We start from the raw sequence: 23,452 nt of genomic DNA, 5'->3' as shown, positions 1-23,452 counted from the left end.
TGGTTCAGGCCTGTAATTCTCAGGATCAGAGTTTGAAGCCAGCTGGGGCAGGGAAATCCATGAGACTCATCTCCAATAAACTCCTCAAAAAAGGCTGGAAGTGGAGCTGTGGCTCAAGGATAGAATGCTAGCTTTGAGCAAAACAAAACTCACGGACAGCAAACAGGCCGAGTTCAAGTTCACCCCTCCCCCCCAAAAGAAAACAACATAACAAAAATGTTTCAGAAGGAAGAATCTGAAATCTGAGTATATTTAGTCTCTCAAGTCTGCCATGAGCTTTCAAGTGTAGTTTTTTAAGTCTATATCTGCATCTGTATCTATATCTCTTTATCTGTATTGATATCTATAATGGCACAGCCATTTGCTGTAATTATAAATTATTAAATAAAACAGATTCATGTTGCTACAAATTGTAAATTATAATGTCTCCAAAATGACATTAAGTAAAATGACCTAACAACAATAAAAATAATACAAGGCTTTTAAAGATAAATATTGGTAAACCTGCTAAAAATGAGTTCATAACAGTCAAGGATATGAAAATTAAAGTGTACCAATTTCTTTTCCTGAATCTTATTTTGTCTATAAAATAGTCAAACTCTATAGCAGTGTTTAGTGAGTCACTAAGCCCACTTCGGGAAAATTAGATTTACATTTGAAAAATGAAGAAAAAAAGGTGGCTACTTACAGCAGTGATGATTGGAAAACTGACCACGGCACTGAGAGAGTGGTTAGCTAGGAACCAACAGCAGGTGGCTATCGCCCACAGTACTCCTGACAGGAAGCCTGGAACACATAGGGACAGCACACACTGCAGGATAGGCTTGGGTCTCAAAAAGTCACACTCTATCCAACGGAGAGCATCAAGGTGCACTGAGAAATGCATTCTGTCAACACTGTTGTCAATATGGATTTTTGAGCTTTTGGAGGATCATTTTAGAAACTAAATGCTTCCTCTGCTTTCGGTTGCTATGCTGTAACTACCTACCCATCCTTTCCCTTTGTTGACAGTTAGTAAAGCCCCCTCAGTCTGGCTGAGCCAGAGCTTGGGTAGTCCACGGCTTAGGGAAGGACAGGATCCAAATGATAATAGCATTCCCTATAAACCACAGATTCAAGAGGAAGTGACATTTAGAGCAATGCCGGATCACTGATATACAGACATCAGCTGAAATTCCACACTACAGTTTCTAGATATTGGGTAGACGTTCTATCATTTCCTGATAGGTAGTCCAGAACAGCAGTCACGCCATATTACAAATAAAGGTGAAAGAGAGTTATCTCCTAAGTTAAACAGTTTTTATTGTTATCTTTAACCATTAATGCCTATTGAATCAAGATCAAAAGCAAGAGCACTTAGCATATGCTTTTTTTGAACTCTATAACCAGCTCTTCTTATTTATTGGAGAAACTTTCCTCAAGTGATTGTATAGTCCTGCTGGTTATATTATGTAATTTTTTATTTATAAACTTTTTATTATTATCTTCAAGTAGTTGTACAAAATAATACAGATAGCTTTACAAATTGTGTCAATCTTGTGCAGGGGCCATGCTGATATTTTCTGTATTGCTCCAATAGCATATGTGCTGCCAAAGTAGGCACATATTTTAATTTTTTAGTCACAGAACTCTGATTTTTTTGGTGCTAGTCCTGGGGTTTGAACTCATGGCCTGGGTGTTATTCCTGAGATTCTTTTTGCTCAAAGCTAGTGCTCTACCACCAAAGCCACAGCTTCACTCTCAGCTTTTGCTGAGTCATTTATGAGTCTCATGAACTTTCCTGCCCCAGCTAGCCTCAGATCTCAGCCTCCTGAATACTAGGATTACAGGCATAAGCCATCAGTGCCTAGCTAGAACACTGACTTTTTTTTTTTTTGGGTCCGGTCGTGAGGCCTAAACTCGGCCTGGGCGCTGTCCCTCAGCTCTTCAGCTCAAGGCTAGCGCTCTACCACTTGAGCCATAGCGCCACTTCCAGCTTTTTTCTTTTTGCTTATGTGGTGCTGAGGAATCGAACCCAGGGCCTTAGGCATGCAAGGCAAGTGCTCTAACCACTGAGCCACCTTCCCAGCCCAGAACACTGACTTTTAATATGAAACACTAGATAGTAAAAAAAGAAACTATAGATTGGTGATCAAAACAGATATTTTGGCACTGGAAAAATATCTTAAGATTGACTGCTAGTTAAGCTTAAAGTTCTGTGAAAGATCAGCTTTTCATATCTAATTTCATAGGGATACAAATTATGTTGTATTTGCAAACTGGGTCAAAGCAATTATGATAAATAACAATGTGTACATGTTTGTAACATGCAATCCTACATATGCACACACAACATTATACACAATACAATATATATACATACAAGCAACACACATGTATTACATATAACACATGCTTCTATACACATATATTCATACACACATACAACACACTACATACAACACACACACAATTACACAGAAACACACACACACTCAAACACTCAACAGATAGGTGGGTTCCCAGGAGGTGATTAATGAAACCCAGCAAGTTGAGTTTTTTTCTATAGTAGTAAGAGTCTGTGCAGTGAATCGTCTTACCTGGTAAGACTGCCTTTGGATAGAGCTTAGGACTATTTTTCATGATCATGCAGTAGGCCAGAAAGTAGACTGTACTTGTAAGAAAGATGCCACTGAAGTGTGCAAAAACATAGTCTAAATCTAAAAAGAGATTATCAGGCATCATTTTAACCATCTGAAGTATACTTACATTTCTGAACATACAATAAACTCACCAACATAAACCTTAACACTAAAGGAAGCATTCATTATATTTATTCAATCATCTTCATTATCTACATGCTATTTTATAGAATCTTAATCGACAACCTTTATTTACTATAATTAAATCTAAAAGGCTAGTTTTTAGAATCCGCCTTAGAAAGCTACATAAAAAGAAACAAACAGGATGTACCTACGATGCTAATGCTTCCCTTTTAAGAATCAGTGTTCAGTCCTCACCTTACTCAGGACTGCAGCAGATGTAGGTTATGGTGAGGGATGTGGGATGAAAACCTGAGCTGCCAATGAATCTTCAGGCCAGTATCATGGTTGCAGGTGACAGCTGTGTAAAAGGGGCTATTCAGCAAGTTGTTTCAATGAGGGTTCTGTCCAATTGTTTACAGTAGCCCAGCTGCAAGAGGGAGAGGAGCGAGATGCTCAGTGGAGGCCATCTCGAGAAGTCCTGCTGCTACTGCCAGCCTGAGCAGGTGGCACTCTGTCACACAGATGGTGCACTGCAAGGTCTTGGCATTCCATGTTTCTGTCATCTAAAATTTTGACCAAGTGAGTGGCCATGTTTAGGGATAATAACTTAAGGGAAGGGAGGATAGATTGAATGGGGAAAGGAAGGGCTAACAAATGCATTCATCTTTAATGTACATATGTAAAATGGGACCATGTAACTTGAAGGTATGGGTGAGGTTTGGAAAGATGAGAGGGAAACAATGGAAGGGCTGATATTGATCAAGATGCATTGTACTTATAAACTGATATGTTGAATTGAAAAAATAAAATTAAAAAAATAAAATTTAAGGGAAAAGAGCCTTACAGGAGAATCTGCCTGTTCTTGAAAATCCTAAAACATACTACTGGATCACAAAATAGCAATGTATCTATATATGAAAACCTTTACAAAGACAGTATAACATAGTGTTTAAAACACAGACAAATGCCACAAGTCATAGCTTGTACCTACAATTACAGCTACTCAGAAGGAAGAAATCAAAAGGATTTGGGTTTAAGAGTACTTGATCCAAGTGTTCATGAGAACACCTCATGTCAATGATGAATCCAGGTGTGGTGGCACATACCTTCTTCCAGCTTTATGGGAGGTATAAATAGAATCATGATTCAGGACAACCCAGGCAAAAATTGGAGTACTTGTTCGAAAAATAAGCATAGTAAGGACTGGGAATGTGGCTGAGTGGTAGAGTGCTTGCCTAACATGCATGAAGTACTGGGTTCGATTCCTCAGTATCACATAAACAGAAAAAGCCAGAAGTGGCACTGTGGCTCAAGTGATAGACTGATAGCCTTGAGCAAAAGAAGCTCAGGGTCAGTGTGCAGGCCCTGAGTTCAAGCCGCAGGACTGGCAAACAAAACAATGATTGCAGAAAAGGGATGAAGTCATGGTTCAAGTTGTAGAAGATTTGACTAGCAAGAGTGAGGCCCAGTGCCACTACCACTACTACCCCATCACCATTATCCAACAGAAGACTTAGCTCATCTTATGCAAATCCTCACCCATTACTAATCTTGGGACTTAGGCAAAGTAACTTAAGTTTTTCTGACTCAGGTTTTTTTCCATTTTAAAACAAGATTAATATCAGTGTCAATGGCTATGAGGATTAACCCAATTAGAATTTGCAAAGACCCTATAACAGAGCTCAAAATGCATGCATGTTTATTAAATAAGCAAAATAGAAAAAAATGCCTGCCAAGAATTATTTTTGAACACATGGTTGTAAAGTGTGTTCCCATGAGATTACTTCAGAACAGTGCCTAAGAACTTGTTGTTCTAGAGAAAGAACGACAAGGACATTGTTTATTATGTCCCAGTCCCAAGAACAACTTGACTCCTAAACAATTACTTGTTTTGATCTGTGCTCACTGAATCCTGAGGCTGGTCTGTTTTCCCTTGTGGCTACAAGAAAGCTGAGTGCCCAGTGTATGGCTTATTTCTAGAAGGATACAAATATAGTCCAAAGATTTAGACTCATTTCTGGCTCCATGTATTTCCTTCCTCTTGTTTTTTCTTCTTTTTAAATTTATCTTATGTTAGCCTCTTTTTATTAGTTTTTAATCCTTAAGAATGAAAAATATAAAAAAATATTTGTATAAAATCTTAACAAAAGAAAGACAAATTGATGCAAGGTTTGGTATTTGATCAACACTAAGCATACGACAGAAAGGAAACCATGCTTCTTTTCAAAGTCTATTCACTGTTAAACTCATGTTCAAATTTCATCCCTTCTTTTGTATTGTATTTTATTATTTTATTTTACATTAATTTGGTTATTTTATTTTACTTTACATTTTGTGACAGAATATCATCCAATAGCCCATGCTGTCCTGGAAGTCACTGAAGCCAGTGATTCCACAGTTACATTCTTTGTCACCTGTTTTGTCAACTTCTTTATCAGTCTTCCCCTCATGACTTTTGCTCTTCAAACTCTTTCTTCCCTTATCTGAATGGAGTTCATGTGATTTCTGCCCCATGTGATTTAAAACTTCATTATTTCTATTATGCATCCTCTTATCGCTTTAGGGGCATAGTCACAGGATTATGATTCACCACAGTTATGGGGCCCAAAAGCAGACCCTCTTTCATCTCCTTGGGAGCCTTCCACGGCTGTGTATACATTGCTTACAGCTGAAAGATTAATGTTATCACTGGTGGCTGCAGACCCATGAGGAGTCACTACATAGGCCCTTTCAGAAGATCTCATTCTCTGTTCTTGAAAAATAGCATCCACTGACTAAGCACACTAGTGTTGACCTTTACTTGATTTAAAATTCTACATATAACCCTTTTATTAAAAAGTAGAATACATATTTTTCTAGAGATCATCAAACTGGCAAATTATCTGAAAATCTTACAGCAAAACTAGAAACTGTCAAGCTTTGAGAAGCTGAAATAAATTCTGAGCACAGTCCATTCTTCTATCAAAGATCATGTGAAAATAGTTAGTCTTTTATTAGGCTTAGCCTTTAGAGTTTTTCTAATTCATTACTTACAAATGAAAAGTAAATACCCAACCCATACACAGTATTTACTCTATGAAATTCTTTTTTATACGTAGATATGCACTGCTATTAGTGAATTGGCTAATGAATAAGACTTTGAACTCTCACCATACTGGCTCGCTCCTGCATATATACTGTCATTCCTTTTGCCATGGTCTTTGATGTAAATGATGGGCACAAATGTAGATCCATAGAAGATTCCAGAGATCACTGCAAGGCTGCAGCCCCTTCAGAAACAAATACAGATAGTACAATGACTCTCAGCATAAAGCAATGTTTCTGAGAAACATACCAAAGGAATCATATTGGATACTTGCTTCCAATGTGATCACAGGTAGCTTGGTAGAAGTCACACATATCCATGACTGGTAGATACTACCCACACACCCTGCGGTACCCAGGAGCACCAGGAAGGGCAGCCTGGGCACTCCACATGGTGCAGGCTTTACAACACACAACAGGTGAACATCACTCCATAGAATTGCAGTGTGTGGACTGTTTGTGTTCCTCAGACTTCTTTTTACAGCACCTTGTGATATTCAGCATGGAAGCAAGACAGACTAAGACATTTTTGCTAAAAACAGCTATGCAAAGCGCAGAGCTGTCCAAGGCCTGGACAAGGGAAAATACTGATTTAAACAAAAATCTGTGTATTTCCACTAAAACTTTTCTTTCTCATAAGAAGAAAATTTCATTTATTTATTTATTTTATTCGAGTTTCAATGCTGGCTTTAATAGTTTTTTTTATTGTGAAAATACCATACAGAGGGTTTACAATTACATGAGCAAAGTAATAAATACATTCCTTATCAAACATTGTTGCCTCCTCCTTTGTTTTTCCTCTACCATCCCTGCCCTCCCATCTCCACGACTACACTCTCTCTCGCCCCGACCCTGCTCCACCAAAGTTGTAAAGTTCGTTTTTCAACATGGCATTTTGTGCATCTCATTGTTGCAATGTGTCCACCTGTATCCCTATTTAAACAATTTGTTTTTTTAGCTTCCCCTCCCCAAATTATACCAACATCAGTGAAAACAGGAGTTATACCATGGGGGTGGGACATACAAAGCAACATAGTAATCATCTTATAAATATGTTAGAAACAATAGCAAGAAAGAAAAACCATTTGAGTTCTTATCTTGGCGTTAATTTCACCTAACATCAACTTATCTGACCTTTTCTGCTTGTCTCAGACATATACTAGTTATTCCAAATAAGGGAAAGCGTGGGACCTATGTTTCTTTGGGCCTGGCTTACTTCACTTAATATAATTTTTTCCAAGTCTTTCCATTTCCTAACAAATTTCATTATAAGTGCTGGAGCCCGGCTGCCTTCCTCAGGGTTGGGCCCTATTTGCATGGTGAACACCCTTCCTGTCATTCTGCAGGGAGGTGATGATGATTATTCTAGAGCAGATCTTTTAAATTAATTCAATGGATAATGACTTCAAATAGGAAACAGTTTGGGGCAAAACTTACTTCCTTCTTTAAGGCACAGTGGTGCATGCCTGTAATACTGGCACTTGGGTGGTTGATTCAGGTTGATCATAAATTCTAGGTCAGCCTGGACTACCTAGAGAGACTGTGTTTCAAAACAACAACAACAAACAATCCAAAAGCACAAAAAATTCACTGGAAAATGACTTTAAAAATACGCCTCCTACGCCTAAATTGAACTCTTACTTGATTTCAATAGTTCTCACTCAAGCCATCTGAATTAAGCCAGCGTAGCTAAATGTGTATGAGACCTTGGAAGTGTCGGGGCTCCCTGTGATGTGTTCTACCCACACTGGAAATCCATGCATTGTGTGAGAACTGTCCAAAACAGACAAGACACATATCAGGCCTGGCTTATTATAGACAACTGAAGCTGCTTTCTCAACAAAGGTTCCCATAACAAAGGAGATGCTTTGTGGGGAAAATAAAAGTTTGAAAATATCGGAAAGAATTTAGTGGTTAAAAAAAAAAATCTGTGTCATTCTGAAAGCAAAAATAGCAAACTATTTATTGCTTCTAGAACCTTCTTATTTGTTTATTCTTTCATTTAATCAAATTGTGCTGCTCCTTTCCTACTGTGAAGTCAATGTATATTCAATTAAAAAAAATTTTAGGCTGGGCATAGCTCAGTGGTAAGGGGCTTGTCTTGCATGTGGGAAGCCTTAAATCCCCCTTGCTCCCCAGCCCCCACATTAACACAATAAATAAGTGATAAATAACTTTATATTCAGGTATCCAAAGAAGGCATCACAAAAAAATAAAACATTGAAATATACTATAAAAAAGGCATCACCAGCCAAAGTTCAAAATAGCCATGAAATGGTAAAATACAAATTATAGAACATATTTTTATATTTATTTGGCAGTACAGAAAAAAATCCCTCCACATAAAGTGCAACATGCTAAAGTAAGCAAGGTTGATGTTGAACCTAACTCTCCAAGTCCTCATGATGAGGACAGAGGGGTTAGGAATCACACAGACACAAAACATATTGTAGCTGAGCACAAATACAGTTTATTGTATTATAGCCTCAAGGAGCTAGAAGTCAAAGCTTGGTTATTTTGTGTGTGCCAATTACTGGGGCTTAAACTCAGGGCCAGGGAGCTGTTCTTTAATTCTTTTGCTCAAAATTAATGCTCAACCACCTGAGTCACATCCACTTCAGGTGTTTTTGGTGGATAATGGGCAAGAATCTTATGGACTTTACTGCCCAGGATGGCTTTGAACCACAGTCCTGAGATGCTGGGATTACAGGTCTGAAACATGAATGTTGGCTCCCATTTTCTTCTTGAACTCTGGTCCCCCTGCTCTCTGTTACAACTATAGAACAGAACCCTAGAGAAAGAATTTTCCTCTCCTTACACTATGCGATGATGTGCTGGAGAAAGTCTGTCCACCCAGGAGCAGCCGGCACAGGGGTCTGGAGCAGTGTTGATCGCCTGTTGAAAATATTGACACAAATGAGCAACAAGAGACACATGCTGATGAAAAGATTTCACTGGTTTTCTCTTAGTGTCTTCACAGTCCTTAAAATATGCATCGATCACCTGTGATATCTCACAGCCTTCCTTTCAGAAGGGTTTGGCTGTTGCCAAGTTCTCCATTTAAAATGTTAAGTTTAATGTGTGACTATTTTGATATATCTGTTAAAACTAACAAAAGCTATGAACTCTTGTGGTTTATTAGCATGTTTTAATAAACTCTAAACTAAGAGTAAAATAAAAACCTCCCACAAAACCCTTGAGTCTCCTATTATAGAATGCCTAAGATCAATGGAGCAGTTTTTATATTGAATTTGCATTCCTAGCCATGTTTTAAGATTAGGTCAATATTGTAAGTCAGGAGAACATATGAGCAAATTTATAACATTTCTGTTATTGAATGCATTTTTGTGCTTTTCTAAAGTCTTCCCAAAGTTACTCCTGCTACTTATAGGAGCAAAATCAGGTTTCTTTTGACACAGGAAGGAGACCATGATGTGTATCACACTAACTAGTCAGTGCTTTGTGAATCTTTAAGAATAGCATATTCAAATCTTCCACTTGCCTAAAAAATGATGTATCTTTTGCCAAGTTGTATTTATTTTATTGAATCATTTGTTCCTTTGTTTGAAAGTGGTTGGTTAGGGCACCTCTAGATCCTGAAATCACAAGGAACAACCTACTACCCTACTCCCCCTTTCTCCTTGGCAGTCCCCAGGTATGGATGCCTAAGGATTAATAAGCTTTTTTCTTTTGGGCTCAAGCAGTTTATTATTCAACTTTAGTGTCAATTTACTCAGCTTTCATCATCTTAGTTGGTAACATTTTATGAGAAAGTAGAGATTCCTCAGAAATAAGGGCAGAGCCTTGGTGGACTCTGGACTCTGGGTTCGGAGGCAGAGGCCAGCATGGGGCCCTGGGCAGGTGGACAATGCATGATACAGGAAAAGCTAGTGTGCAGGCCATTGTAAGGTAGATTCACAGGCAGTCACAGACACCTATACAGAGTTTGTTCCCTTTAAAGCCTGTCACTAACTCATATTTGTGACTCTAGTCTAACTAGATTCTTTAAGTCACAAAATTCTCAAATCACAGGTATATCCAAATCTGTCCAAACACTCCAGTACAGGCATATATACTCATATGTAGCCATGTAGATGGTTATACAATGGAAAGAGCATGATCTCAATGCTCTTTACCTTGAAGTAGGGCATAGGGGAGAAAACGTTAAAGAATTAGGAAGTCAAGCATAATCTTAATCTCACAAAACTTCATTGACTCACCCTTGCTTCTTCTGGTCTTTTTTCTCCTTAGGCCCATTTCAAACCTCAGCCTCCTCCTTTCTAAGGCTACTTTTACAATGCTCTGTAGAATTCTGGGTCCTCTGTTGTGTAAATACCCAAGATACTCGCCAAGTCAGCAATGAGCACACATGTCTCCTAGTGGATCTACTGTCAACCACATCAATACACCTCTGAGTTTACTAAGAAGCTTCATGGAGGATTGATCCAATCAAGCAATTATGCTCAGAGATCCTTTGATTCTTTTTTTAAGCCATGAAAGGAAAGCAAATGCCATTTTCTCATTCTTTTCAAATTTATGTCAGTCGTGTCTCATACATTACTCACATGTTCTGTCATTAATGGTGTGGTATCCATAGAACACGTGCTAGTTGCTACTTCTGTTTTGATGAATAAAAATATGAAAGCACTGTAAGGAAAAGAAAATGTCACTTGTTAATGATTTCTATCTTAAGAGATTTTATATCAAGCTGCCTGATTTTTTAAAGAGAGAACACAATGTAAATTATCAAGTCCTAATGATACAATTACTTCCCAATTGCCTTTCTAGTTGTCCTCCATTCCATCCAAACTGCAATCCTACACTTTCATCTCCAGTCCTAACTGTGGAGTGAGGCACGTGGGAAGCAAACACTTCCCATGAAGATGACTTCACTCACCTTCATCCAATTGTCCTCTCTGAATTTACACAGTTCTCAGAGGAATCACTGCACAGTCCAAACCATGCACTACAATTCCACTTAACCTTTCTTGCCAAAGATTTTCTAATTCAACAGAGAATAGGGTCACATTTTCCATCTCCTTTAAAACCTGCAAAATACTTCATACTCAGTAAAACTGCATGTATAAAACCTAATGATGGTGTGAGATATTGTGGAGTACACCTGAATGAGGCAGGAGGATTATGGGATCTAGGCCAGCCTAGGCTGTACAATGATATCCTGACTCAAACAAACAAGCAAACAACCCCATGACAAACTCTAATTATAAGCACATATGTAAATGAGTTGAGAACATATGGATGTATATGTGTTTGCATGTTTTTAATGAGCAAAGCTAATATTAGATACTGTAATAAATTATATAATGAAAAATCCTCTACTTTGTATAGAGATGTGTTTTCTAATAATTTTAATACTGAATGACACATTAGAAACACTTGAAAACTACAGATAAATATTTGAATTTCTTCCTAAATAAATTGATCTAAATAAATTGATCATTATCTAAGAAATGGAAATAGTCCTTCAGCGATGTGATTAAAAAATTAAATGACAATGTGCACAAAATTTGCAATGTACTCTTTATGGTTTTTGTTTTTGTTCGTTTGTTCTAAGACAGAAACTATGTAGCTCAGCGTGGCCTGAAATTCATGATCTTCCTCCCTTAGCCCCCCTAAGTTTGGGATCATATGTGTATATCACCATGCCAACTTTTGTGTACTTTCTGCTGTGTAGCAAAGTCTCAAAGCATGTTAGTACAACCAGAGTCTTAACTGCCACATGGATGGGAGAGGGACAGCTGGCATGAGGAAGAAATGATAATTCCAGTGGTCCAAGTCCCTGTGATTAATTCGAGTGGCAAGAACAGGTGAGTCAGAGAGAAGAATGCTAACTTAAGAAAGGTCAAGAGGAGTGGGGTAGCAGTAAGCTAAGAGAAGGTATCCAATTTATTTTTATAAAACCAGATAATTCAAGCCCAGCACTAGTGGCTCATGCCTGTAATCCTAGCTACTCAAGGAGGATGTGACTTGAGGATCATGGTTCAAAGACAGCCAGGCAGGAAAGCCCAGTGGTTATTTTCCAATTAACCACTAAGAAGCCAGAAGTGGAGCTGCGGCTCAAGTAGAAGAATGTTAGCCTTGAGCAAAAAAGCTCAAGAAAGTGTTCAGACCTTGAGTTTAAGCCCCTAAACCATTGTACGCACATACACAGACACAGACACAGACACACAGACAAAAGAAGAAAAAATCATGTTCTTTGGGTTACAGCTATAAAGAACTTGTAACATGTATAAGACAAAAATTCCATGAGCTTATGAACATCATCAAAAGCATGTGAAACCTGAAAGGAGAATCAATAGTTTAGCCATGGGTATTTTTCTGTATTTGTAAATTTTGCAGTTTCCCTAGAGTGAAACTTGTGTGTGTGTGTGTGTGTGTGTGTGTGTGTATGCATGAGAGACAGACAGACAGACAGACAAAAAGAGTTTACACAAACAACTGAATGCAACAAGCAGTATATTTGTGTCAACATATATGGGTCAACATATTGGAGGAAAGTCTGGTGGGGGTGGAGAGAGGGATGTTGTACATAGAAAATGATGGATCTCACTTTTGTGAGTATCATGTTGAAGACAACGAAAACTGTATAAATAATACAAAGTGGACTCTTTAAGAAACTCAACAATATAAGTACAATAAGCCATGGTAGTTTAGGGAAGATTTGTTTTAACTAGAAACAAGGAAATGAGAAAATATCCCATGGGATGGGTAAGTCTTGATTTAATAGAGTGGCCAAGGCTGGGTATGATGGGGCCTGTAACCTCAGCACTTGGGAAGGTGGAGTCAGGAGGATCATGACTTTGTGGACCCCTGGGCTTACATAGTAAAACTCTGTCCCAAAAAAGAAAGAAGAAAACAAGAGTGGCCAAGGAAGCTTAGGAAAATATGGTGTGATAAGTAATCCTGGGTGGAAGATTGCATGGAGCAGGCAGAAAGGTGAAAGCTGAGCTGGGAAGGATGGCTGGATCAGAATACTCTGCTGGCCAGTCCAATAAGGAATTTCCAAAGGCTCTAAACAGGAGAAGCTATGTGCAATGCATTCCAGCCAAAGGAAAGAAGGAAACCAAGGAAATTGGGAGTGAAAATATGGGTGAGTGATGATGGACAAGGAGCAGAGGAGAGACAACTAGAAAATCTTTAGAATGGATTTTTCTGGAGCTAAATTAAGGGGGACAGTATAAAGAGAAAAAAGTCAAAGACATGAAATTTTTTAATTGGAATGCATGTGGTTAATATCTTGTTCAAGAAAGGGAACTGGGAATGAGGAATCATATGCAGGCAAGCATCTAGTGCAGAACATTCTGGTGGGAGAATGCTGAGGACAGAGGGGAAGGACCTCATAGTGCTATACTGGTGGCCTGCTGACCCTCAGGGCTTGTTCCCAGTGGCTTCTACAGGACACTGAGGAGGAATCTACTTTTGGCTGTATTGGTAGAGTTAGTTCATTTTGGTGTTCAGACATCTACAAGGATGGTAGCCCAGCAGAATGATAATGGCTAGAAACAAGAGTGCGGGGTTTCTTGGAATGTAACCAAACAGTGTAAGCTGGGGAGCATGCCCAGCCCTCCACGGAGAGCAAGTACAGTAGTGAGAAAAGCAGACAGCAGACTATGAAAATCTGCAGCTCCTTGTTATTATTTTAATCAGAAAGGAAAGCTGACTTTTTAAGCATTCTGCCTCTGCAATCTCCACTTAAGCCAGTGTTCTGGGTTTTGTTTCTTGGCATCTGTTCTTCTCATGCCCTAACATTCTCTTCCTTAAACTCAGGAGAAGACCTCAGTTTCTGAGAAGACTCAGTTCTTAGATTTCAGAAAAGAATACATACCATGTTTCCCAAACTCCATTGGCAGTAAGGCTCTGCTTATAGGAGGCACACATCTATGACTGATTCGGTGGCAGCTCCAGTGGTTTTGGTGACACTTCCATCCCAGGGCAAAAGTGACTATACTGTCACTTTGACTGGAGTGTGGGCTCTAAGTGACTGACAGCACTGAGTTCTAAATTTTGCTTCACTGGGTCAACAATGTTTTTTTCAAATCCTATTGAATTCTAGAGTGACATTACGGATGGATTTAACATGTAGGACAAAAGTGAAGGCAACACTTGAAATTATCTAACTCTTTAAAGATTAGACTGTGAGGAGCATTAGCTATGTGGCTAGCACTATACAAAGTTTGAACCTCAGTTGATCTATGAGATTGGTGCTACTAGTCTACTTCATTTTGGCAATATTGAAGTTTAAACTTAGGGCCTTGTGCTTGCTCAGCTGATGCTCTACCTATTGAGCTTTACCTCCAGCCTTGCTTTTTGCTGGTTAATTTGAAGATGGGAGTCTCACAAAGTTTTCTGCCTAGACTGGCTTTAAATCAGATCCTCCAAATCTTAGCCTCTTGAGTAGCTAGGATTACAGGAGCGAGTCACTTGTGCCTGGCTTATTAAGCCTTTTCCACAGATACAAAATCTAAGAAAGGATTTGAAAAATAAAGTAATTTTCCCAATATCATATAGGAAGAAGTAACAGAACATGAGTATTTGAGATGTAATTTTAGAGTATGTACTCCTTTTTCTTTGCTGGTTGGTCCTGGGGTTTGAACTCAGAACTGATGCTGTCCCTGAGCTTTTCTGCTCAAGACTAGCACTCTACCACTTGAGCTACATCTCAATTTCTGGCTTTTTGATGTTTGAGATAAGAGTCTTACAGACTTTCCTGCCTGGGCTGGCTGAGATCTTCAGTGTTCAGATCTCAGCCTGCTGGGTAGGTAGAATTACAGGCATGAGCCACTGGCACCTGTAAAGAGCATATACTCTTATTAAAGGAAGAAAATATGGAGAAATAATACTAAATATGTTGGATAACTTAAATTGACACTAAGGTGAAAATTGGACATGCTAGATTATAATTTTGTGTCATGAAGAAATTATTTTTGAGAGACCCATTCACAGATAGAATTCTGTGTGAGTTGCCTCTAACCAAAAGCTGTCAAGAATTTATTATTTTAGAATAAGCTATATTACTTCTTCTATTGCCCTGGGACTACTCTCTAGTGACACAGAGGTTGTTCCTGAGTGTAGCCGAGTACCATCATTGTTGGAGGAAGGGAAATATACTGTTCCTCCCTGAAGAATAAAAAAGTATTAAGATCCTTCTGGGCAGTGCTATTCATCATGTGAAATAATAAGAGGGAATATAAATGAGGACCAGCAAGGATAAAGAACTGAATTTAAGGTGACCTAATTACTATTAGGATTTTTTTGATTAAATGTCACCATTTAGAGATGCATTCATTTCTATCCTCATTCATATAGTCAGATACTTCCAAAAATAGGTATGCAAAATGAGTGTGTGTATTCAGTGGTGAAACAGTGCTCATAGCTAAATTAAAAACAATGAGTAAAAAGACAGGGAAGTGAAAGCTGGTAACAGACATGGCACAGTAGTTACCCTATCCTGAAGTTTATGTAGTCAATTACTATCTATCTAAGGTTTTGTACACATATAGGCGGCCTAGTTGAAGCATATCCCCCTTGGAAAAGGAGAACTGTATTAATACATAGAAAAGAGAACCAATAATGAATATTATCAGGAAGCCATTCTAAGATTTATTTGTATAGCAATTTTCATTTATCTATATTAGTAATTTATTTCTGTGCTGGAACTGGAGCTTGAACTCAGGGTCTTGTGCTCTAGCTCAAGATTGGTGCTCTACCACTTCTGACTTTCTGCTTGTTAATTGGAGATTAAAAGGTCTTTCTGATTTTCCTTCTCAGGGTAGCTCTGAACCTTAATCTTCAGATTTAAACCTCCTGAGTAGCTAGGATTACAATATGAGCCACCATTACTCAGCTATAATCATGTTTAATTAGCAAAGTTATATATTGGTTATATATTGATTCTTATTCATGAGATACATTTTATGATTGTCTACATATGATGATAATGAAATGTCTTAAATGATTTTTCCAGTGTCTTATAGCTTTCTAGCCCTGAGACTCCTGACCCCTGACCTGGTACTTTTTTGTCTTCGGACATACATCTGTCATGCTAAATTAAGAATCTGAATAAAACTCATGCATATTTTATGAAATATAGTTTGGAGAGAATGAAAACACATTAGGATCAAAATGTACTGTAAATATTTGGAGGAATAGCTAATCCACCCCATGTTACCTTACTATGGAAAGCCCAGCTCCAATGTAATTGAGGAGAGGTTTTGACACTTCTTCTGAATCCATTCCAAACCAGCCAAACCTGGAAATTCAGAAAGTCACCTTAAATCAGACATGTGAAATGATTTATCCTAACATTTGAAAGCAAGAATGTAGGAGCAGATTTCTGGGTTTATATCCTAGTTCTTAAACTTGCTAACTTTAATTTTGGATATGTTAGTTCTTTTTAGTGTGTCTCAAACTTCCACATTCATATAATGAAAACAGTAGCCAGTTGTTGTGGTACCCAGCACATAGGAGACTGTGGCAAAAGGAGTTTGACTTCAAGTTCAGACTGGGCTCCATAGCAAAACCCTGTCTCAAAAGAAGATGTGCAAGATATGCCATTTGTTCAATGGCAACTCCTTTGTACAACTACTTAAAGATAATTTTTTTTTTTTAAAGAAGGGGATGTGGTGGGCAGGTGGGAAAATAATCATACCTGTTTTACAGGTTTGTTATAAACATTAAATTTGTTAGCTTATGTAAGAAGAGTATTTACTATGAATGTCCCTTTCTTATTAAATCTAAGAGAAGAAAAACAGTTCAAGTGATTAAGTTACTCTCATTTTGTAAAGTAGTGTGTGTGTGTGTGTGTGTGTGTGTGTGTGTGTTGGTTGGTTTGAGGGCTTGAATTCAGGAGTTGGGCACTATTTCTGACCTATCTGCTCGAGGCTAGCACTCTACCACATAGTTCCGCATCTGGCTTTTTTTCTGCTTTTGGTGGTTAATTACAGATAAGAGTTACCTGGACTCTCCTGCCTGTACTTACTCCAAATCATGATCCTTAGATCTCAGCCTGCTGCATTGCTAAGCCACCAGCAATCAGCTTGTATAGCATTTTTGTGTCAAAATTTTGTCCTGAGGATAACTTCTCTACTATTGTACTCCAACTTCATTCTGCCTACAAAATGTAAATATACTTAAAAGTAAATTCTTGATTAATAAGTCTTGTTCTTTGGCATCAATTTAAATTCTTTTTTTCTTTTCTAATGCTGTGACATGGTCATGATCATTAAGAAGAATCACCGAGGACCATCCAGCGATTCTGAATGATTCAGAATCCCTGTCCCAAGAAGTATGGATCCAAGGAGAGTAGTACAGCATTGTAAGAAGCAGGGCATACAATGGGAAAGAACATGAAAAAATGCACACATGGGAGGCTAGTAAGTGACTTGCTTTGTTTTGAGGTGATGATGATGCTTGTGAGTGGAAAGAGAACCTCAAAAAGTAAGACAAGAGAGATTTTTTCATCTTACTCAGCCCTCCATTTTGACTTTCCTGTCCATCCTAACACTGACAAGGGCAGCCCAGTCCAGCAGAACTCTCCTGTTGGTGGAGGGCTCTGATCTACTTCAATGTGGTACCAGTTGGCAGTCTCCTGTTATATGTAGTTATTCAACACTTGAAATATGCGGACTGTTTCATTTCCTGAGTTTTTAATTGACAAAAGAGTCCCTGTGGGGCTGGGAAGGTGGCTCAGTGGTAGAGTGCTTGCCTTGTATGCATGAGGCCCTGGGTTTGATTTCTCAGCACCACATAAGCAGAAAAAGCAGGAAGTGGAGCTGTGGCTCAAATGGTAGAGCTAGCCTTGAGCTGAAGAGCTGAAGGACAGTGCCCAGGCCCAGAGTTCAGGCCCCATAACTGACCAAAAAATAAATAAATAAATAAAAGAGTCCCTGTATATGATCACCTGAGACTTGTGGCAAATCTGTTGGAAAATGCAACTCCAGAACTAAGGTTGGCCAGTGTTTCCTTAAAGAGCCTGAGAATACATACTCCAGGTTTTGTGGGTATATTCTCTTGCAACTTCTCAGCTCTCATTCTCAAGTAAAATCATCTATGAACAATGCTTGAATTGTTTGGTAGGGCGGCATTTCACAAGCGGTGGGAAGACTGGGCCATAGATGGCTGACCCTGCTCTCAGGAAGACTATGTTTCAGAATGAGAGGATTGGGTTTAAAACCTGTGGTAGTTGAAACTTCCAGCAACTCAACCTCTTTGAATGTCAGCTCTTCTATACAGTGCTTAGCTCACGTAGTTGTGAAAATGAGGTATATGTCCAGCAAAGAGAAAACAAATATCAGCTCCCTTTCTTGCTCCTAAATTGTCTCCTATGTGTAATTCTTCATACTAATTTTTGTTTTGCTTTGATTGGAGTTATGTTGTTATTATTGCTGTTTTGCTATATGGTTCAAATATCTAGATAGCTTATTAAGATTTCAGGATAAATCATTAAACATGGCTTATTTTATGTGTATGTTCTATTAGCTAAATGAAATGTAGCTGCAAAAATACTACTTTATTTTTCTCAGCAGAACCAAGCTTTGACAGTTGCCTTCCACTAGAAATGGGTGCAAGAACTCTTAGTTGAAGTAGTTTGGGTTGTGTTACCTTGAACTTGCCCAGCCAGTTAAGGCATTAAATGATCCCCAGATAAGGATTCCAAGGCCTAAGCCGATGGTTTTGATAATTGGAACAACAGCAATGTTTCCTGTGGATACAATACACAGAAGAAATGTTATTTCCAATATAGAAAATACATAAATGAACTGAGGTAGTGTTTATGGGGTTTTGACAAGTTCAGTGTACTAGAGCTCTCATTTATTAAATACAATAATTACTTTTTAAGCACTATTTTTTTAATGTAATGATTGCTAAAAGAATTAGAGCTAAGGAGGTAAAATCCATTGGATAAAATATGCTATACTAGCTTCTTGCCTAATTGTACAAATGATCTTCATCCTTAAAGCTCTATTCTGTTTTTTAAAATTTAGCATTATTTTTTTATTGTGAGAATACCGTACAGAGGAGTTACAGTTACATGGGCAAGATAATGAGTACATTTCTTATCAAGCATTGTTGCCTCCTCTTTGTTTCTCCTTCCTATCCCTTCCCATACTTCCCTCTTACCCCCACCCGATCTTCCCCCCACTCCCCACCGAAGTTGTAAAGTTTGTTTTTCGACATAATGACTTGTACATCTCATTGTTGCAATGGGTCCACCTATATCCCTAGTTAAACGATTTGTTTTTCCCCTTCCCCTCCACAAATTATACCGACATCAAACCTCCCCCATGTATAACCCCTGCTTTCACTCTATTTGATGTCGGTATAATTTGTGGAAGGGAAGGGAAAAAACAAGTCGTTTAAATAAGGATGCACGTGGACCCGTTGCAACAATGAGAAGTACAAGTTGTCATGTCGAAAACGAACTTTACAACATTGGTGGGGGTGGGGGTGGGGGGATGATTCGGTGGGGGCGGGGGGGGGGGGGGGGGGGGGGGGAGATGGGGAGAGGCTTGGAAGGGATGGGAAGGGGAAACAAAGGAGGAGGCTACAATGCTTGGTAAGAAATGTACTCATTATCTTGCCCATGTAATTGAAACCCCTCTGTACAGTTTTTTCACAATAAAAAAATAAAAAGAAATAATCTTATAAATATGTTAGAAACAATCACATGAAAGAAAAAAACATTTGAATACTTATCTTGGAGTTCATTTCCATAACATCAACTTATCTGACCTTTTCTGCTTGACTCAGACATATACTAGTTATTGCAAATAAGGGAAACCATGGGACCTATGTTTCTTTGGGCCTGGCTTACTTCACTTAATATAATTTTTTCCAAGTCTTGCCATTTCCTAACAAATGGGGCAATGTCATTCTTTCTGATGGAAGCATAGAATTCCATTGTGTATATATACCACATTTTCTTTTTTTTTTATTGTGAAAATACTGTACAGGGGTTACAATTACATGGGCAAGATAATGAGTACATTTCTTATCAAGCATTGTAGCCTCCTCTTTGTTTACCACATTTTCTTGATCTATTCATCTACTGAGGGGCATCTGGTTGGTTCCATATCTTAGCTATGGTAAATAAGGCTGCAATAAACATAGTCGTGCTGGTAGCTTTAGTGTGGTCTTGCTTGTGATCATTTGGGTAAATGCCCAAAAGTGGGATTGCTGGGTCATAGGGGAGCTCTATGTGGAGTCTTTTGAGGAACCTTCATACTGTTTCCCAAAGTGATTGAACAAGTTTACACTCCCACCAACAATGAAGTAAGGTTCCTTTCTGTCCACATCCCCTCCAGCATCTGTTGTTATTAGGGTTCTTGATTTTAGCCATTCTAACTGGGGTGAGGTGGTATCTCAATGTTGTTTTGATTTGCATTTCTTTTATGGCTATAGAGAAGTTGAGCATTTCTGCATGTGTCTATTGGCCATCCTTCTTTCCTCTTCAGAGAAGTTTCTCTTTAAGTATTTAGCCCACTTATTTATTGGGCAGTTGTTTCTTTGAAGATTTGTTGTAAGGGGATTTAATTTTTTGAGTTCCAGGTATATTTTAGATATGAGACCCTTGTCTGTGAAGATCTCCCAATCCGTGGGCTTTCTATTGATCTTGTGAGCTATGTCCTTTGCCATGCAGAAGCTCTGCAATTTCTTTTTTTTTGGGTCCGGTTGTGGGGCCTGAACTCTGGGCCTGGGTGCTGTCCCTCAGCTCTTCAGCTCAAGGCTAGCGCTCTACCACTTGAGCCACAGCGCCACTTCCGGCTTTTTTCTTTTTGCTTATGTGGTGCTGAGGAATCGAACCCAGGGCCTCATGCTTGCAAGGCAAGCACTCTACCACTGAGCCACCTTCCCAGCCCCGAAGCTCTGCAATTTCATGCAGTCCCATTTGTCCAACCTTTCTTTGGTTTCTTGTGTTTCTGGGTCTTTATTAAGAAAATTTGGGCCTGTGCCAAGGAGACCTAGGGTTTCTCCTATTCCATCCTGTAATGTTTTCAGTGTCTATTTTGACTCCGAGGTCTTTGATCCATTTGGAGTTGATTCTGGTGCAGGGTGATGTATAAGGATCTAGCTTTAGTTTTCTACAAGTAGTTAACCAATTTTGCCAGCACCATTTACTGAACAGGCTGTCTGTCTTCCATTCTATTTTTTTAGCTCTCTTATCGAAGATTATATGGCTATAGGTCTTTAAGTTCATTTCTGGGTTTTCAATTCTATTCCATTGATCCTGGGGTCTGTTCTTGTTGTGCCAGTAGGAAGCTGTCTTGATTACTATGGCTTTGCAGTAGAGTTTGAAATTTGGTATTGATATTCCTCCAGCACTGTTCTTTCTGTTAAGGATCGTTTTTGCTGTTCAGGGTCTTTTATTGTTCCATATGAATTTTTGGATTGCCTCTTCTATTTCCTTGAAGAATGAGGTTGGACTATTGACAGGTGTTGCATTGAATTTGTAGATAGCCTTGGGAAGTGTTGCCATTTTCACGATGTTGATCTTTCCAATCCAGGAGCATGGGAGTTTTTGCCACTTTCTAAGTTTTGTTTTGATTTCCTTTTTCAGGATTTTAAAGTTTTCATCATAGAGGTCCTTCACTTCTTTGGTTAATTCCTACGTATTTTATTTTTTGTGGGGCTATTTCGAATGGAGTTGTAAAGCTCTATTCTTGATGTCTCTCAGAAGCTGTTAATGACTAACCACTGGCAGGAGTCTTTGGCTTAATTTTGGTACCAGGATTTGCTTTTCAAGCTCATTTTACTTGTCTTCTAGAATTCCACATTCATTACCTTCTCTTTGAAGGTCACTCAGGGCAAAATGCATCATCATTTTAAAAGTTATTGTTATTATTATCACTGAGATGGGATCTTATTATGCTGCCTAGACGACTTTGAATTCATGGGCTCAAGTGATTTCTCTGCCCAAGCCTTCCCAGTAGCTGGGACTACATGTATACACCACCATTTCCAGATTATTATTTTTTTTCCCAAAATTACTAAGCCCTCAGAAGACTGTCTTCCATCTTAAACTCTTTTTAGAAGGTTGATTCCCTCTTTAGACTTCTTAATTCTCCTCTTGGTGTACTCTAGCTCTTTCCTCTGGCTGCTATTTCTCATCATACCTCTGGATTTAAGTGCTTCCTAGATGTCTCTTGAACATACTACTCCTTTCCTCTATTCTTTGTGTACTTGACCTAATTTCATTATTTCAGCTGTCAACCTGCTCCCAACACTGCAGCTGCTGCTGGAAGATACCCAAGTTTTGTTGTTATGTTCCAAACTGTTGTGGTACATCAGTACTTTAGTCTCAGAAGGTTCCATGATGAAATCTTCATTTCCCTTCTGAAAGGCTCTTTTTTTTTTCTTCCTAGTTTCTTCAGTAGTAAACCTCAACACCACTTTCTCTGATGGTGTCTGTATCATCATTTCTTCTCTTTCTTTTCTGTCCTATGTCCTGTCACTTGCTATGATCTTACAAGAGCCACAGCTGAAACAGTTCCCTTCCCCTGACCCCAGTGGAACCTGTTGAGTGATGACATCTATTCTGGTGGCTACAATGATCTGCAGGATGAACCAGCTGTGGTGCGCTCTGCCTGTGATTCCCATACTTGGGAGACTCAAGTTCAAGGAGGATCTCAAGTTCAAGGCCAGCCTGGGCTGTTAAATGGCAAGACTCTGTCTTAAAAAAAGATCTTCGGGGTGAATAATTGTTGTTTCTCATTAGACATAATAATAGTAATGAGCGTGATGAATCATGACGTACATTCTGGTAGAAACTTAAAGGATGACTCTTGATCTCTCATGAACTTCAATAAGTCATTTGATTGCTCTCAGATTCAAATTAAGTAAGTAATCAGTAAGTTAGTACCATTTTAAAATGTATTTTCTTTTCTTTTTCTTTTGTCTTTTTTTGCCAGTCATGGGGCCTGAACTCTGGGCCTGTGCGTTGTCCCTCAGCTCTTCAGCTTAAGGTTAGCGCTCTATCATTTGAGCCACAGCACCACTTTCAGCTTTTTCTGCTTATGTGGTGCTGAGGAATCAAACCCAGGGTCTCATGTATACAAGACAAGCAGTCTACCACTAAGCCACCTTCCCAGCCCATTTATTTGCTTTTAGTATCCCTAAAGTTCACTGGTATTTGGGGTTCTTTTTGTTGAAAAGAAAAAGCTCAGGGAAGCATTGAGGGTTAAACTTGTTATGCTAGCTATTCAGGAAGAGATCAGAAGTATTAGGTTTCCAGACCAGTTTAGACAGAAAACTCTCATTCTGACCAGCAAAATTCTAAGTTAGAGGCATGACTCAAAGATAAAGAGTCAGCCATCAGAACAAGAGAGACCCTGAGTCCAAGACCTGGTAGCAGCCAGTGAGAGTGAGAACGAAAGTGAGAGCCAGAGCAAGACAAAGAGAGTGTGCATTCTCCAGGAATGAATTTATAGCAAGGGAGAACCATTTCTGATTGGCCAACCAAAGATACAAATTCTAGTTATACCATTTCCCATGTGGCTAAGGCAAAATAAGAAGATTTTTGTCTATTTTGTTTTTCTGTTGATAAATGTTTTTGTTCTCTGATTATTTTTATGAATAAATCTTAAAAATAACAGTAGTAAAGGCTA

General features: G+C 38.7%; 1 protein-coding gene and 1 non-coding gene across 2 annotated transcripts in view; both read right to left on the bottom strand.

Moving 5' to 3' along the window:
- The window catches only part of Tmem144 (transmembrane protein 144), a 40,742-nt gene that overhangs the window by 6,921 nt on the left and 10,369 nt on the right, over window positions 1-23,452 (bottom strand). The window contains exons 4-10 of the mRNA XM_042668471.1: window positions 18,450-18,549; window positions 16,018-16,098; window positions 10,394-10,475; window positions 8,647-8,723; window positions 5,895-6,013; window positions 2,580-2,699; window positions 689-786 (exon numbers count right to left, since the gene is read on the bottom strand). Of these exons, the coding sequence (XP_042524405.1) occupies window positions 689-786; window positions 2,580-2,699; window positions 5,895-6,013; window positions 8,647-8,723; window positions 10,394-10,475; window positions 16,018-16,098; window positions 18,450-18,549 (677 nt within the window). The remainder of the gene's footprint in view (window positions 1-688; window positions 787-2,579; window positions 2,700-5,894; window positions 6,014-8,646; window positions 8,724-10,393; window positions 10,476-16,017; window positions 16,099-18,449; window positions 18,550-23,452) is intronic.
- On the bottom strand, window positions 1,500-1,603 carry LOC122097877. Its single transcript, XR_006145599.1, has one exon. It is a non-coding gene; the product is annotated as a U6 spliceosomal RNA (small nuclear RNA).

The sequence above is a fragment of the Dipodomys spectabilis genome, unplaced genomic scaffold, assembly GCF_019054845.1.
Source record: "Dipodomys spectabilis isolate Male_0828 unplaced genomic scaffold, ASM1905484v1 ptg000436l, whole genome shotgun sequence".
Classification (NCBI taxonomy): domain Eukaryota; kingdom Metazoa; phylum Chordata; class Mammalia; order Rodentia; family Heteromyidae; genus Dipodomys; species Dipodomys spectabilis.
The sequence above is the reverse complement of the archived record's forward strand: the minus strand, read 5'-3'. Positions and strand labels throughout refer to the sequence as shown.